Here is a 17,461-nt window from a genome sequence, read left to right on the forward strand (position 1 = left end):
AAGGAGTCGTGGGGATGAGGCGGGCATGTTCTGCTTGCGGTACTGGGGGGACTTTCCACCCCAAAATTCTCGTGTGGGAGTGGGGTGGGGGGAGCTGGAGACTTTATTAGTAAGGTTCTGGCAGCAAGTTGGGGGGGGGTGGGCTGAGTGGGTTTTATTTAGCTTTTCCATCGTTCCTGTGTAACCGTGTGTGCCTTGCTTGCGATTTGAAGGCCTACATTTTCCTTTCCTTGTTTTACCCTTAATTATTTTTTTTTTTTTGGCCAACCCTCTTCTTTACCCTACTCCTTCCGCCCCCCCCTTTGGAAGGAACGAAGGGTTTGGTGGCCCTGGCAAGGGTGGTTGGACGCGCTGCCCTTCTGGTTGTCATTGCTCCTTCGGGACTTGCGAGAAAGATGGCAGTTGGTGAAAGATCTTTCTCAGTTGCGCTCCCAGGCTTATAGTGAGAGGAAATGAGACTGAAAATCTGCCATGTAGGCGACCTGCGTACTCGGGAGGGTGATCTCGATAAACATGGCCTTGGAGCACACTTAACAGCTATGACCAAGCTCATTACGTAGCAAACAGGAGTTGCTTGTCCAGCACTGCAGAGGCCTTGTGCTGGACACTCTTAAATCTGCTATTTAAAGGAAGCTTGGCTTGGAAAAGGTTTAATTTTTTTTTTTTTTTTGTCTTCCGAGGTTGGCAGCAATAAATACAGTGGCATAACAGTATATAATTAATTTGAGACTAGAGATTTTTAAACTGGTTGAAAGTAATAATGTATTCATCCTAGGCCTTGTGAAAAAGAAAGAACTAATTTAGGAGAGTGGCATTTTCTTCCTTTAGATCTCAAGTAGTTAGGCCTCCATTCTCAAGGATTAGCAATAAACATATCATGTGGCTTCAGTTATTCTTAATATGGCAGACTAGGTCTCAGTTAATGAGTTGCCTTTCAACCTTTGGTCCTTCCTTTGCTTACATTCTTGTTTTCCCTCCCCACTGAGATTCAGGAATATTTTCTTATATATTGCAGTGCATTTTAACGTTTAGTTTCTTTTTGCCTGTGGAGAGAGATAGTTGTATCCTTGCTTTATCTTAAACTCACATTTCACACTCTGAAGTTAAGATAGGTTCATTTTTTTTTCAGAGAGAGAGGTTCTGGTGTTTCTCCACTGTGAGTTTTCCAGTTTAACACAAAGACATTGGAGTAAATGCTTGGGCAAGGCTGATATAGTTCAGAACTGAGCTGTTCTTGGTGTTTAGTGAGTGAGTTTGAGCGTGGAGATTTATATACAGCTACTTAACACCGACCAAAGTGTTGTCACAGCCGTTGGCATGCCTTAAATTTTTTGTAATCTCTTTTTGTGTAAAGGCTTTGATTATAGGCAGATGCTTCTCTTTTAAATCGGGGGTTTTGCATAAGTCAAAGAAGTACTTATGTGCTTCTTTTGTGAAGTTTTTGGACACGTGCATGGAAAATCTTTTTCTTGGCACGTTATCTTGGAAGCTTTAATGCATCACAATTTGTTATATAGGTCTATTTAAGGTGTGAAAATTTTTGTAACCATTAACAGCAATCATACTTCATAAATAAGCTCTATAAAATAACCTCTGAGCCAGCCAGCATGCTGGTTAAGAACCATCTGAAAGTTTATTTCCTTCTCAGTGTCGATTCTTTTGTAGACTAACCAAATGCAGGCTGGTTTCCCACTGTCAGGAGGGAGTTGTAGGTGACTTCTTAGAATGGGAAAGTGTGCTCTCTTTGCTCTCACGTGTAACAAATTCTCTCAGTTCTGTCCCAGAAATGATGGCATCAGTAATACTAGAGAAGAATGTTTTGAGTCAGTCTGAATTTACATTTGAAAAGAGGACTGTTAGCAAATCAGTGGAATAACCTTAGAATTAAATCAGTGGAATAACCTCAGATTTGAATCAGTGGAATAGCCTTAGATTTAATTCAGTTTAACTGGAATCTCATTTTATTGTGAAGTGTCAGTTATTGCCAGCTAAGCTGATAAACTGCAGCAGGGGCAGTGTTGGAGGGGTGCTGCAGAGCTTGCTGCTTTCAGGTCAGCCTACAGCCATATTGTGTGTAAGAATGGAGAACCAAAACTGTGCCTTTTAGATAAAATAGATCACTTTTTCCCTCTGGATAGCAGTGGAGCAAATATTTATAGTGCTTGGCTGCTCCAGTGTCCAGTCTTGCCATCAGTTCTTCCATGTGGTTCATTTCATAAGAAAACTCATTGACCCTTTGAACCTCCAGCTGACCTCAGTGAGACACTGGCTTTTATTAACCAAAAAATGTGGTGGTCATTCTGCCCTGAAGTTAGCATGATCAGCAGCAGACATCTTCAGTAAAGGTGTCTGTCCCTGTAAGTGAAAACCTATACCTCATATTATTTTATCCTGAAAGAAAATTCAATGCTTAAATGAATTTTTAAAGTTGTATTTCAGTCTTTTCCTTTCAAAAATTGCTGATGACGCAGTGCAGCTGGGGGATCTGATAGACATACTGATGAGGAAATAAAGGATATTTATAGGAAAGGGGAGAGACTTAATGAAACAGTTGCAACAAAGAAAACATTTAAAAACGTACTTAGAAGATTTTAAGTAAAAGTATATCTACCATACTAAACTTTTCCAAAAATGTAGCCCCTTCTTCCTAGTAATATGTTGATTTGAGTTCTGGGTTTGGGGTTTTTTTTTGACTCTTAATCACTGTAATTTATAGTTTCTCTTAGGAAGTGATGTAAAGAAAAAATGTAGTTAACATCTGAAGAGATAAATCTTGTACTTAAGGTAATTCAGAAATTTATTTCAGATTTGCTTCATTAAAAAAATAATAAACATCCCCCCCCCAGGTACTAGTGTAAAAAGATGGCTTTGGGATTTTTGTTGCTTTCAGTTTGTTTCATTACTGTTTTTTTATTTACTAGAGGGATGACTGGATCAGGTACAGATGCTTTGGATTTGCTACCTAAATAAAAATCTTATTTTAAGCATTGGGATTTCTTATGAGTTCCTGTTTTGCATTTTTTATTAATAAAAATGTGAATTAGGATAAAATTTGACCTGATAGCATTTGGAAAAGTACCTTCTGCTGTGTTTGTATGATACTAATGGAAGAGCTATAACTTTTTTGGTGGCATTTTAAAATATGTTATTTATAGTATTTACATTAAGTAATCATTTTATGCCAGTCAGTGTTCAGTCAGTTTTGACCCTTACAAATTATTGCCAGAAGTTGATGTTTTGTCTAATGCATTAATGAGTAGTTACAGTTAGTTCCTAACTTTCTGAAGTGTATTTAATGAACTGGGCAAAGAAAACTCAAGGGAGAGAGAAGGAGCAGTAACTTCTGAGCTGTTCTGCTAGTTAGGAGAGTTTTAGAAATCATTAGCTTCTTACTCTCTTGAATCTTCATCAAAAGCATTTGAGAGGATGATTTTTCCCAGGTACTTTATTGAGGTTTTTTCCTGTAAGACTCGAGTTTAAGAACAATTTTTTGTTTTTTATTGCTTTGGTTCCAGAATTACAAATAGACTTGCAGGCTTGGCTGGACTTGTGTACACTCTGTTCTTCACTCTTGTTTTTCATTTGAGTTATACTGGTTGACAAGAAAGGAGAGAAGACATAGAAGGGTAGACAGTGCAATAGCTATTTCTGTGTAAAACTAACCTTGAGAGAGATTAAAGAAACTTTTATCTAATCCTGTTTTAAGTGTACTATCTGTTTGAAGAAGAATGCTATAGCTGTACCCACAGCATTGTCCCAGGGGAGGAAACCTTGAGCTAGAAGCCTAGAGATGAGTTCTGAGGCAGTGACAAACGACTGTATTGGCAAGAAACTTTAAGATGGTTTTGGGTTTAGAACTGACTCAGAGCAGGTTTGTGGTACTTCAAGAAGTTGTGCAAATTCCAGAGGAATTAAATGCCTTTTTTTTTTTGTTTTTTTCTCCTTACAACTAACACTGACTTTCAGGTTTGGAGCAAGTCGTGGAGGTCCTCTTCCTCCAAAGAAATTTGGTAATCCTGGGGAACGTTTGCGTAAGAAAAAATGGGATTTAAATGAACTGCCCAAGTTTGAGAAGAATTTTTACGTGGAACATCCAGAAGTGGCCAGGCTTACTCCGGTAAGGCTTGGGATTCTACCTCTTCCATTTTACCCACAACAGCAAATGCTGCAAGTGGGAGCACTTGTCCTACGAGGCCTTGGACAGTGTGTGGTAGAAGTATCTCTAATAATCTTGTTTGGTGTATATTGACTCTGCAGGACACCAGTTTTGGTTGCCTTCAGTATTTACCATTAGCAGACATGATGCTTCTGCCCTTAGCTGATTTTATATGATATTTTACATTTAGTTGTTTTGTAATTTATCATTATAGAGCTTGTCTGGTCTAGCTGTTAAGCCAGCCTGGAGAACTTGGGAGCTGCAATATACTGCAATACTGAGGAGGCCCTGAAAGAAACTAAAATAATGAACTAAGAGTGGCATAAATACATGAGAAATGTGTGAAAGTAATATTGTGTCACAATATTTCAGGCTGAAAGAGGCTGTGGGGGATCTCTAGTGTAATTCTCTGCTCAGAGCAGGGCTAACTGGAAAGCAGGTTGCTTTGTGCCTTGTCCTTTTGAGTTAAAGTATCCCAAGGGATGGGGACTTTATATCCCCTCTGGGCTGTGTGAGTGTCCCAGGGCTTAATGTGTCTCATGGTATTTTCCCCCCCACTAATAATTATTTGCAACATCTTCTCTGTAGTGACTAATAAGTAGCAGTTGAATACCCCTGTTGGTCCTCTCTCCCCATCTAAACAAATCCAGTGCTTCCAGTCTTTCTTCATGCAGCCTGTAGTCCAGCCTCTAGCTTTCCCCCCATGATTGCACGTGCCCCACTAAAACAATGTCCTTTGTACATGGGGAGGCTCAAAACTGGATGTAGTACTTTGTGTTTACTGTGGAGATAAAGTAATCTCCCTTTCCAACTTGAGTATAGAGTCTTTTTTTCCCTCTTAAATGCCTCTTTATGTTTAGAAATTAAGAGATTTTCATTCTTAACACAAGGAAACAAAATGTTCTTATCCAGTTACATAGGCTTAAAATGAGATTGTTCCATGGCATAAAGGAATTGAAGGAGGCATTGGCTTTTTAAAGACACAAAACTTGAACTACTGAACCACAGTTAGTGTTAGCTGCTGTAGCTGTCTTTGCCTTGACCAGCTAAAAGCATTTTCATGTTTTTCCCAGAATATGTTTTCCTTTTTTACCTTTTCATTCAAGCTTGAGGTTCTCACGAAGAGTAAATTTATTGCTTTGGATAAAGTGCATGTTTGGTATCAATGTATATCTTCTCTGTGGATTTCTAATGATCATTAGAATAAGATCATGAATTGTGGAAGCATATTGCAAAATGCATTTGGATTTGCAAGATGACTTAGATAAAGATAAGCATCATTTTAGGATTAAAAAAAGTGTTTTATGTGGATACACATTTCAGAAATGTTTTAAGAAGTGCTGTTATTTAAAACAAAATTCTGAGGTTTTAGGGTATCATTATGATAATGCCTGGGCTGGTTTAGTGCAGAAAAGAAGTGCTGGTTCCAAAAAGACTCCAAGCAACATTTCTGAGTTGCAAGTTGTCCAGCAAGAGCTCTGTATTTAATCATCTCTGAAATGTTTTAATTGAAGGATGAGGACTGCCCTGTCTTCTGCTTGTTTGTACTGTATCAGGGCCTATTCATTTTGTTTAGTTCTTAGCATTGTCACATAAAACATGTTTCTTATCTGATCCTCTCTGTTTCTAATCAGTTTTGAAGCTGTTGGTCATTTCTGGCCTCTGCAAAAAGGATGTAATTCATAAAAATACTACATTAATACCCTTTTCACTAAAAAGGGCTCATTGGAGGAGTGTGCTCTACATTAGTCCTCCCAGACTATGTAGAGAGCTCATACCTCTGAATGTGGGAACAGCTGTGTGATAGCTCAGTCTTAAAATACTATCTTCAAGAAAGCAGTCATTTTTAGATGTTTCAATTCAGCTCTCTAATGAAGCTGTTATCCAGGGGTGTGAAGTGAATGAATAGTTAGAAACCTGCACTTTAACTCCCTGCTGGCATTCAGCATTTGCCTTTGCTGTTCTTTTCCACCTGAGTAGTACGAAGTGGAAGAGTTGCGAAGGAAAAAGGAGATAACGATTCGAGGGATGGAGGGCTGCCCCAAGCCTGTGTTTGCCTTCCACCAGTGCAGCTTTCCACGTGAGTATTTTTGTCACTCTTTAAAACAATGCAGCTCACTTCAAAACCTACAACTGTTTAGGCCTATTCTGTTTTCTGAAAGGTGTTCTGAAGCTGCAGTTATCCTTTAAGAAATTTTTCGTTTTCTTAAATTCTTCAGAGTATGTGATGGATGCCTTGATGGACCAGAACTTCACAGAACCCACTCCAATTCAGTGCCAAGGCTTTCCTCTGGCTCTCAGCGGCCGTGACATGGTGGGCATTGCACAGACTGGCTCTGGGAAGACCCTAGCAGTACGTATCCTTGCCTTTTGTTTAGTTTTCCTAGCCCCTTTGCAGAAATGACCCTTGGCTACTCCTTATTAGGTTTGGGGGCTTGTTCAGTACCACAAGCATGAAGTGAGATGATTGCATGTTTTTCAAGCTTGCTTTATTGTGTCATGGATGAGACAGTTGAGTCTCAACTCAACTAGCCTGTCTTACTCACAGGCACAAATTTTGTGTGTCTTTCTTTCTGGATGCTTAGTCATTTCTCCTTGATCTATGCTTACACTGTGGTTTAAAAACCAGTATGCATTCTTGAACATATTTGTCTTATTAAATGTGCAAGTTTAAAAAATGGTTGAGTCTTCAAGGTACACGTTAATTTTGTCTGCATGGTTAAGAAGCAATTTTATTCTTTATGAAAAGCATTATTTAGGGTCAAGATTACTCACTATTAACAGACTCCAAATTTAAATGAGCCTTCCTTTCAGAGGTGCTGAGCAGTTACGTTTTGTACTCATGTCAAAGCAGATATGGTTGGTCAGCAGCTCTGAAAATATTCTGTTGGATAAATGCAAGTATGTTTTTGCAGAATCCTGATTTTTGTACAGTCAAGCTTTCTTGCAGTCTTTTACATCAGCTGTTGGGTTCTTGAAGGGAGGTTAGGTTAAGCAGGCTCTTGCTGTGAAGCATTTGTCATGGCAAGAGGTCACTGGTGTTGAATACTGAAGTGCTGTGTCTTGACATAATGTTCGTCTGTTTCAGTACTTGTTGCCTGCAATTGTTCACATCAACCACCAGCCATATTTGGAGAGAGGGGATGGCCCAATTGTAAGTGCTTGTCAGTTCTCTTCTTTTTTTGTGTGGATGGCATGGTGGTGGTAATGAGCTGTGTGCTTTATTGAACTGGTATATCAGAGTAGAGAAATGTTTACTATCATAATGTGAGCATCCCACTCAGCTGAGATTCTGTGCAATTGCTGACATAGTCTAAAGATATTTAAACATTTTAGCTAATAAAGAGCAGATGGTCCAGCTTGGCTTATGGTGTCTGTGTGGAGCCCTTAAGTTAGGGGGGTGTGTGCAGCTTGCCTCTCCTGAATCGATTCCTTTTGCAGTGCCTGGTTCTAGCACCAACCAGAGAGTTGGCCCAGCAAGTGCAGCAAGTGGCTGATGACTATGGCAAGTGTTCAAGACTGAAGAGTACCTGCATCTATGGAGGAGCACCCAAAGGTCCCCAGATCAGAGATCTAGAAAGAGGTAATTTTAAAACAGGTGTTTGCAGTTTCTGGAGGAGGTGGTATTGTAAAATCTCTGTAAAAATAAGACTATCAAAACCTCTTTGGAAGGGAGTGTGCCTGAATGAGTGGCTGTCTCTTTCTCCAGTTAAAAGAGTAGTTTATGGGGTAGTTCTCTTTGTTGTACAGTGACTTATTTGATCTTACATTTCCTTTTGGTTTTCCCTTCGAACTTCCCACTTGTGAAGGTGAGATCATCAGGAAATAGGAATGGGAAAAGGTAACTTAGCAGAAAGAGAACAGGTTATTTTGAGGAAATATGCAGTAACAGCAGGTTTAAGGAATTATTTATCTTGAGCTAGATTTCAGGTTTTCCACCTGGGCTTGTTCAAATGATCAAACTTCATTTCTGAATGTATAGAAACTTCTTCAGACAGTGGGGTTTAGTTTTCTTTCATTGCTCTTAAGCACCAAGCTCTATTTCTGTTCATTTACCCCATAACATTCTGTACCTGCCTTTCTGTACATAGCAAGAGGCTGGAGTTAGGAATGAAGAGGAACTATGTTTCTACAGCAACCACTATAACTCAGTAGTGCTCAAAGGACCTAACCTTCATTTTGAGGGCTAGTTACATGTAACTTCAAATGCAGGAATGTGCTGATGGCTTTCATCTTCCCTAGATGAAAAAAATGTAATAGAATTATTTCAAAAGATCTAAAAAGTATTACCAAGGTAAGCTTACGTATGCAAATCTACTCAAGAAATAAGAAGATCATACTGCAGTTTGCAGAGTCATTATTAAAAAAAAAAAACAAAAAAACAAAACAAAACAAAACAAAAAAAAAAAAAAACAAAAAAACAAAAAAAAAAAACAAAAAAAAAAAAAAACAACAAACAAACAAACAAAAACCAAAAAAACAAACCATGATAAAGGCATGTGTGGTAGAAGGCTGTGGGGTTGGGTCTGTTCAAGAAAATAATACATTCCAGTTCAAAAGTAGCAGCTTCAAAGGGAGAGTCAAAAGGTAAATGTAGAGACTAGCATGGTGGGTTTTTGCACACCTTTCTGGAGTGCTGTAAAATAGGTGTTCTGCTCATGAAGGAAACCCTCTGGTTAGAGGATGTGGACGGGTTTGGTGCTTTCAGTCCTTTTGGGTGTTACTGTCTTTGGATGATTGCTTAATACTTCCTGCAGCAAAGATTGTTGAACAGATAAATGTCCAGAAAACATTTTTTTTTTTCCTTTTTTTTTTTTTAATTTTTTTTTTTCAGAGTTGTGATATTTGGAGTATGTAATGAATTTACTTTGAAGGAATACATCATTGTCTGTAACTGTGATTGCAGTTTATTCAGTCTTGCTGGTAGACCAGTGGCTACATTAGAAATCTAAATAAAGCTTGAGCTTTATAAGAACTAGAAGGATGCCCTGCTCTGTCAGCTCTGAAGAGTCCAAAAACAAGATGATGTGGGTTGCCACAAAATACTCTGCATCTGTATCAAGAAAGCTGTTGGGCTTTTGCTCTTTTTCAACCCCTACTTCCCTCCTCTTACCTTTAATCCTGCCTTCTGTGTACATTTCAGTGACACTGAAGGACTCAACTGTAAGACTTGAGAATTAGTGGAATTCAGTCCCTCCTTTTAAGGAATTTATAAATTGTTGTACCTTACAGTAGTTTATGAATATTTGAATTCTGCTTTTATGCCAGCAAGTACAGGCAGGGTGGTTGTCTGTCATTTTTAGTGCCTAACTACTCAGAATTAGAGCCCATACTTAGACTTCATATATTCTGAAAAATAAAAGGCAAAATCTAAGGTGGAAGTGGAAGTAATCTGACCTGTATGACAAGAGCAGCCCTTCATATTTGATTAACTTGGGGAATTTAGGTCTTATATTTCTAGAGAGCTCTCTAGACTGCATAATTCTGGAAGAAGGTGGGTGGGTCAAGCTTGAGTAAAAGCTTATTTTACTTCTGATTTCTGGACAGCTCTTCACTGGTGTGTTCTGACAATGAGCTTTTAGCTTCTCTACTGCATTTATTATTCTAATGGCACTGTAACAGTAATTTCAGAATGGGGAAAAAAATATTAAAAGAAATAAGGGTTTCTACTGAAATGACTCAATCTTGGGTACGAATGAGGGTGGTGGTTTTTTTTTTTTTTTTGAAACGTTTTTCCTCTGGAAGGTGATTCATTCTGACTAAAAATACCAATTGACATTCAAATGAAGAGCCTTACTCTTTTTCCTTCTTCTGGTTTGCAGGTGTGGAGATCTGCATTGCTACCCCAGGTCGCCTGATCGACTTCCTGGAGGCAGGAAAGACCAACCTTCGTCGGTGCACCTACCTGGTGCTGGATGAAGCAGACAGGATGTTGGACATGGGCTTTGAACCACAGATCCGTAAAATCGTTGACCAGATAAGGGTGTGTGAGCCCTGTAAAAGGACAACCTCCTTTGGTTTTCCATTCAAGAGTCCTTAAAGTACCTTAAAAAAATATGCATTTTCCCATTTCCTTAGCCTGACAGACAGACCCTGATGTGGAGTGCCACCTGGCCCAAAGAAGTGCGCCAGCTTGCCGAGGACTTCCTGCAGGACTATGTCCAGATCAACGTGGGGAACTTGGAGCTGAGTGCCAACCACAACATCCTGCAGATAGTGGACGTGTGCATGGAAAGCGAGAAGGACCATAAGTAAGCTGGTTTTCCTCCAGTCTCACTTGTTTTGGTTGTACTTAAAAATATACATTGCTATGTAAGCCAGATGGGAATTCCAAATAGTGAAAGGACTTGCAGTATTATTCTACAACATTCAAAAGGTTAAATAAGTCCTGTAGTTAACTATAATCTGTTGTGTCTATCTTAACCACACCGTTGCACAACACACCTACATTCTATGTAAGAGGTACCGAATTAGGTGGCTGTGTGTTGTACATGTTCTCAGTACCAGCTGAGAGTGCTCCTATGCTGAGGGGGGTGTGTGTGGAGATAAATCTTGGCTCTCGTGTCTGTTTTAGACTGATACAACTGATGGAAGAAATCATGGCAGAGAAGGAAAACAAGACCATCATCTTTGTGGAGACAAAGAGGCGCTGTGATGATCTCACTCGAAGGATGCGCAGAGATGGGTGATTAGTTTCCCCCCTCCCTCCCCTTCTTTCCAGTGGAAAACAGAAATCCTAATCAAAATCAGTAAGGTTTGAACAATCATGAAGCTGTTGTTAGGAACAACTTGACCATTCTTGTCTTGGCTGAATTCAGTCTTCGTTTCCCAGCAGATTTGAGCCCATCGAGGCATTAGTGCAACAGAGTTTGCAAGCTGTGGAGCTTTTACTGTACCAGAATAATGATATGCTGATACAGGACTGTGGCAAATGTGATTTGGCTTAGATGGTTGGTTTTGTAGGTGGTGGGTTTAACGCATGAGAAACAAACCAGTATAATGCTAAGTAGATAGAGGCCAGAGAAGGACGGGGAATAAAATATTCTTCCAGCCTTATTTTTTGCCTTTTTACCAAAATGCCAATAAAGCTTCCTGTTTCCTTTAAGGTATGTACTTTTCTGTCTGTACTAATGTGCATCTCTGTTTGGCAGTTGGCCAGCTATGTGTATCCATGGAGACAAGAGTCAGCCAGAAAGAGATTGGGTGCTTAATGGTGAGTCCAGCACTGAGGGGAGAATAACTCGGGTTGCTGTACATAATTTACGAAGACATGCTTTTCTCCAGTCTTATTTTTTGTCTCTATACCAGATAGATATATTTCAAAAGAACTTCCTTTGCCTTTGTGCTGTTAATTTCAGTACTTGCATTTGCCTTTTTTGTTTTTCCTCTTCATTTTTTTCTTTTTTGAGAAAACACACTGAGAAAATGGCTTAACCCAGAGAGCTTGATCTTAAAAAATAGTTGCCACATTATATCCTGACTTGCTGGGGTTTTTGAAACTGATCCATCTTACCTAAATTCTGGAAAGTAAACATTTATATGTGATTCAAGTTCAGGTAACTTATCTTTTTGAAAGATCTTCCTTCATAGCATGCTTTGTTTTACAGAGTTTCGTTCTGGAAAGGCTCCTATCCTCATTGCTACCGACGTTGCATCTCGTGGGCTAGGTTTGTACACATAAACCACTCTTGCCTACTGCTGCATATTTTTCTTCTTTGGACTGATATATGTTTTCTTTTTAAAAAAAAAAAAAAATTCAAAGCGTGATTTTCCCCCACATGTGAAATACGTTTTTTAACATTAATCTTTTTTTTTTCTTTCATATTCAAAGTCTCTTCCTGCTCCTAATGAACAGGCTTTGGTCTGCAGCAAGGCCTAGGCATGACCAATCGATCGCCAAGAGGGAGAAGAGACGTCCAATTATGCAACCCAACCCTTCCACCACACTCACCTCTTCCCCAAATCCAGCTTTTGTCGCTGGACGCTAGGGATGGTTTGCTCTCAGTTCAGAGCCTGGCAGATAAAGTTCAAGTAGGAAGTTGTGGGAGAGCATTTCAACAGCAAATAGTTAATATTCTCCCCATATGACACGCCACAGATTTGAACATAACCAACCCCAGCGTACACACACGTTTACCCCCACAGATGTATTTGCATCTGAGAAAGCACTGCCCCAGATCTTTGGTCTTGATGTGTAACCTTCCCTCCTCTGTGTTCCTTCTAGGCAGGACCACTGAGATCCTGTGTGGCCTTTAACGTTATGTTACCCAAATGTGTAACTGAATCAAAACTGCACAGCTCTGTCCTGATGACAGGAAAATGATCTGTCTGCATGCATCAGTTGTGCCCCCTTTTTTAATAAGGATATTTGTCTTGTGAAACCTTGTGTGCTAAGCACAGTCCTTACACATCTGCCCACTCTAGAAGAGGAGGATGGCTTCTGAAGTGCTCTGAGTTTAATAACAGACGTTGAATACTCACCCCGAGTTTGGCAGAAGACAAACTGCTTGGGGGTCAATGTCTTGTCATAGTAAACTTTTAGACAAAATTGCTGTAAATTTCTACAGGGAAGCTCAGAGAGATTTAGTTTGTTAAAAATATCTGAGCTCTTTTTTTTTTTTTTTTCTTCCATATTCTGAAAGGGTGGCTGGGCTGTGCATCATATGGTCACTTCAATACAGGCAGACCATGAGTAGACTTCGTAGCTTTTGTTCACATAACCTTCACCCCTCCTTCCCCTCCCCCCTCAAAAAAACATCCAACACTTCCTCGTGAGGTGATTATATGGACTTCAGTCTCTGCCCTCTAGGGTCATGTCTGGACCTGTGCAGGTAGAACTTGGGCCTGTTGGGAGAAGGGACTGAGGCCTGAAACCAGTTTGTATGAAAGAGAGCTGCTTTCTCTAGCAGCATTTTTTAAACGGGCTTGCTATGTGCTGGTAGCTTCTTTGTGCATCTTGCCTAGACATTTAAAACAGCCTCATCCCCCTCAAAAAAACAAAAAAAGAACCAAACCAAACAACCCGCTCCCCCTAAAACTACTCAATTGGATAACACTTCAGAAAACCAAGTCTCCCCACTTCCCCTCCTCCACTTCACCTGAGCGAAGGGGGAAAGGTTCCAGAGTCTGTTTCTTGTTACTGAACAACATCTCTGCTTGTTTTGGGGCCCTGAGTTTGCTGCTTCTTAAAAATCAGTCACTTAACTGGCAAACTTCCACTTAACTGGACGACTTCCTCCAAGATCCTGGAAAGTGAAGGCTGCTACCTAAATAACATAAAACAGGGGCGCGCGCCTTTTGGCTGAGTCACCAGGGCTTTCCCTCTTCCTAATGGAACATTGGTTTCAAAAAAGCTTCTTCCAGGTAAGTTCTGAGTCCCATAATGACTTCTTTGTGATAATTCCCTGGAGTGAGGTCCTCTCTCTGCACTGATTTTTTTTTTATTTTTTTACTTTTTTTTTTTTTGTTCAGTCTATTAAACTAAAACCATTGAATTTGTTTTGTTTTGTTTTCTTTAACAGAAGCTTTGATATCAGCTGCAGATCATTCTCAGTGCAGGGGGTGGGGGCACATCTACATTGATGGTCTAAACAGCTCTCTAGACTAGCCTGTTTGCTAGTTCTCTCTCTCCTGATTAATAACTGGAGACTGTCTGTGCCATAGGTTACTCTGATGGTCTGACAAAGGGAATGTTTCCCAGGTAGCTGTTGAAAATGTACAGTTTGAGTTCTTCATCCTGCTACAGTAGCTTCCAAAAGCGCAGGAGGATTGCGAGCGCACGCAAACGCTTTGGAGCACGCTAGACTGGAGAACCCAAGTCTTGTACTTGCTCTGGTCTTCTCTTCAGCGAGCCCTGCGCTCTGCCAGGACCACTTTCTAGTCTGGAAAAAACCACCCTTGGCATTTTCTTCTCCCTGCCTTCCCATTCTTCCCGCTCCTCCCCACTCAAGTCAGTTCTGTCTGCATGGGTAGCGACGGTTCCCAGTGCTTTCTGCCGGGAAAGCACATCCCTGTGTCCTCTGTGGTCCCACTTCCAGTCGCTTGGCTACTGATGGATGTGCAAAAGGGGACTGACTGAGAACCGTGTAGCCTGCAGATTGTCAGACTAGTTACACCCTGGCTGTGAAGATGCCATCTGTCACATGTACTCCTCTCTTTACTTCACTTTCCCTTTTTAAAACTGTCTCATCAAGGACCCTAGCTGGAGACTCGCGCAGCCCCCTGTGAAACCTGCCTTCTCACTCCCTTTTTTTTGGTGTGATTCAGGACTTTGGAGTCAGCAAAGACTGAGGAGCCCCCCCTTTGCTGTAATAAGAAACAGACATCAAGTCCCCCCTCTTGTCACTACAACCCTCTTGTTTTTATTTTTCCCACAACCCCCTTGAAATTGATGCAGTCTGGGCAATAGATGCAGTCTGACCCTTTGGATGTCATTTTTGTATCTTCGCTTTTTTACCAATTTGCCCCTAAGAACCCCCGAATAGGGGGCCAAAAAGCGTTGGAGGACCTGAAACTTTTACCTGAACCCGGGTTCTCCGGCGCTTCACAACCCAATGGGGCTACAGAGAAGCGTCTAAGCCAGTTCACAGAGCGAGCGTGTGTGGGGACTTCTCGCTGCCACGGACCCTTGATGCATGCTCCCCGCGCTCCAGTGGTCCCGTGTCAGAGGGCGGAGTTTTGGAAAGGAGGCCGCCAAAAATAAAAGGCAAAGAGACGGGATCGGCTGCAGCGGTTTCCCACAGGAGGAGGGAGTGTGCATCGGTCTGGTAACAAACAGAGAATGTTTCTCTCTTTAAAACAAAACAAAAAAAAAAAACCAAAAAAAAAAAAAAGGAAATCGCAAAAAATCTGTGTTTTATGTTGGATATTTTCAGAATATTCTTCTTAAAATGCAGATTTTTAATTTTTTTTTATAAGCTGTTAGGATGTTTACTGTAATACCATGCTTTTAAAAAAAATATGGAGTATTTTAGTAAATAGGTGCTTTTGGTACTTGAGGCGCTTTCAGCGAAGCGTTACACTAACATTTCCTTCGTTTCTGTCCCAGGAGTTTACAAAGTTTGTCATCCCCTAAAGCCCGGGGGCTTGATCTCCTAAATTTTCATAATATTTGGCACGCAAAATGATTTTAATCATTTCATTTTCTACTTCCATCTGAGACTGGAAGTAGAGAATCGCTGATGAATTCAGGATTGTCCAGTAAATTAAGGAAGCTTGCCAGAGCTGGACGGGAACAGCGTGGTGAAATGTTAGTGCAATGCACTCTGGTGATAACTACAAAGCTGAGTTAAGATAATCTAGGTCCGAATCATTTCTAATGAGTTGGCTCAATAATACTAAAATAATGAGTGTCTTAAGCTGTAGGCTAGGGAAAGTAGTTCGCTGTATTTTGTTAGGAGTGTAAGAGTAAATATTTTTTAAGATTGCCTTTTGTTTCATGTTACGGAGTGGAAGGTAAGTGATCTCATTACTGCTATTATTTGCTAGACTTCTCCCAACAGAGTAAAAGGTTTTCCGTGGCAGTTCTGCCCTTCCTCCACCCCAGTTTGCTCTGTCTGATGGTGGCATTTTCACTTTCCAGATTGTTTTTTTTTTCCAAACAAAACAAAACTAAATTTGATTAGCTAATCCACAGACATCGGTGCCTTTGACACAGGAAGACAGAGAAGTGCATTCCGGGGAGGACGAACTTGAGTGCAGGGCAAAACTGCTTTCAAATGACCTCTGTTTCTCAGGATGCTGATCTTTGTTCCTGACGATGGAAAGTTCGAGTCTTCTACTCTTTTGGGATGAGTCTGTCTTGTCTTTATTCCGTGCAATTACTAACTTTGTATTTTTTTTTTCTTATTACTGTCACCTGCATTCGTGCTCCCCACCTTTCGTTGGCACGTCCTCTCTTCTTCTCCCCTTTCCTCAACCCTCCCCCTTCACTGTGCTTCGCGCCTGGGCCCTTCACAAGACGTGGAAGATGTTAAATTTGTGATAAACTACGACTACCCGAACAGTTCCGAAGATTACGTGCACCGCATTGGCCGCACCGCACGTAGCACCAACAAAGGCACTGCCTACACCTTCTTCACGCCAGGGAACCTGAAACAAGCCAGGGAGCTTATCAAAGTCTTGGAAGAAGCCAATCAAGCCATCAATCCAAAGCTGATGCAGCTTGTGGACCACAGAGGAGGCGGAGGTGGTGGTGGAGGTAAAGGCACACGGGGGGAAAAGGGCTCCGTGGGGAATAGGTTCCCTATTTTGAGGGAGGGAAGATTGAAAGAGGGCAGGGAAGTAGTAAGTGCAAGTCTGAGATGACAAAAACACCTGTCTTGGACCCAAGGTCTCAACATGTTACATAGGTGTAGTGTTTCTAGGCAACAGAGAGGTAGTCCACTGAGTCTACTGTTTTACCTTAGCCATAGATTCTTTTTTCTTTTTTTTTTTTTTTTCTCCTGATTAGTTCCTCACAGAGCTAATTTCACTTTAATTAATTAATTCCTTGCAGCCCCTACCTCAGCACAGGCAGCAGGGTGTGTGTGCATGCACATGCAAAATTGACATAAGTGAAAGGGTGACTTTCACCTTCAGGGACTGGAAGTATTTGTAACTCCCATTCCATGAAAGAACAAGAAGTTTCCTTGTATTTCCAAGTTAATCCTGAATTTCTGCAGTTTCTTCATCTCCAAGCACGTGCATTAAGAACCCCTTTTTGAACTTCATATTTACACCTTGAACAAAACCTGGAGGCGTGTGCACGGCTGCACAGGGGAGTTGAGAGCTGGTCAAAAGACCTTCTTGCCCCTTGAGAGCAAACTCATGGCAGTAGAAGGGGCAGAAAGGGTGGCATGGTTGTACCAGAGTTCCTTGTTTAAGACTTGTTCATGGTACTAAATCTTAACATGTTCATCGCCAGGAGGTCGCTCTCGTTACCGAACGAGCAGTTCAGTAAACAACCCTAACCTGATGTACCAGGAGGAGTGTGACAGGAGGCTCCGGGGAGTCAAAGAGGGCCGCAGAGACTCGGGTGGCTTCAGAGACCGTGAGCGTGGTGACAGTTTTGCCAACGGAGCCAACAAGACCTATGGCAGTGCCTACGGGAGCCCAAATTCCGCTTTTGGGGCAGCACAGAGCCAGTATGGTTACACTCAAGGGAGCTATGGAGCAGCTGCCTATGGCACGAGTGGCTATGGCACTGCAGAGTACAGTGCTAGTGGCTATGGTGCCAGCACCACAGCTGCCACGGCTGGGAGAACCTCACAGAGCACTACCCAACAGCAGTATGCAGGGATGGTGGGGCGCTCGGGCCAGCAGCCG

General features: G+C 41.2%; 1 protein-coding gene across 1 annotated transcript; it reads left to right on the forward strand.

Moving 5' to 3' along the window:
- Positions 1 to 3,966: 3,966 nt before the first annotated feature.
- Positions 3,967 to 17,458, forward strand: DDX17 (DEAD (Asp-Glu-Ala-Asp) box helicase 17; the record flags this gene model as incomplete). Its single annotated transcript, XM_008941152.1, has 12 exons — positions 3,967 to 4,117; positions 6,137 to 6,236; positions 6,376 to 6,509; positions 7,245 to 7,310; positions 7,598 to 7,739; positions 9,979 to 10,139; positions 10,235 to 10,407; positions 10,731 to 10,841; positions 11,308 to 11,369; positions 11,764 to 11,823; positions 16,116 to 16,355; positions 17,061 to 17,458. Coding segments are annotated over 12 exons (1,798 nt in total), but the record flags the coding sequence as incomplete, so codon positions are not given.
- Positions 17,459 to 17,461: the final 3 nt, after the last annotated feature.

The sequence above is a fragment of the Merops nubicus genome, unplaced genomic scaffold (assembly GCF_000691845.1).
Source record: "Merops nubicus isolate BGI_N331 unplaced genomic scaffold, ASM69184v1 Scaffold50345, whole genome shotgun sequence".
Taxonomy (NCBI): Eukaryota; Metazoa; Chordata; class Aves; order Coraciiformes; family Meropidae; genus Merops; species Merops nubicus.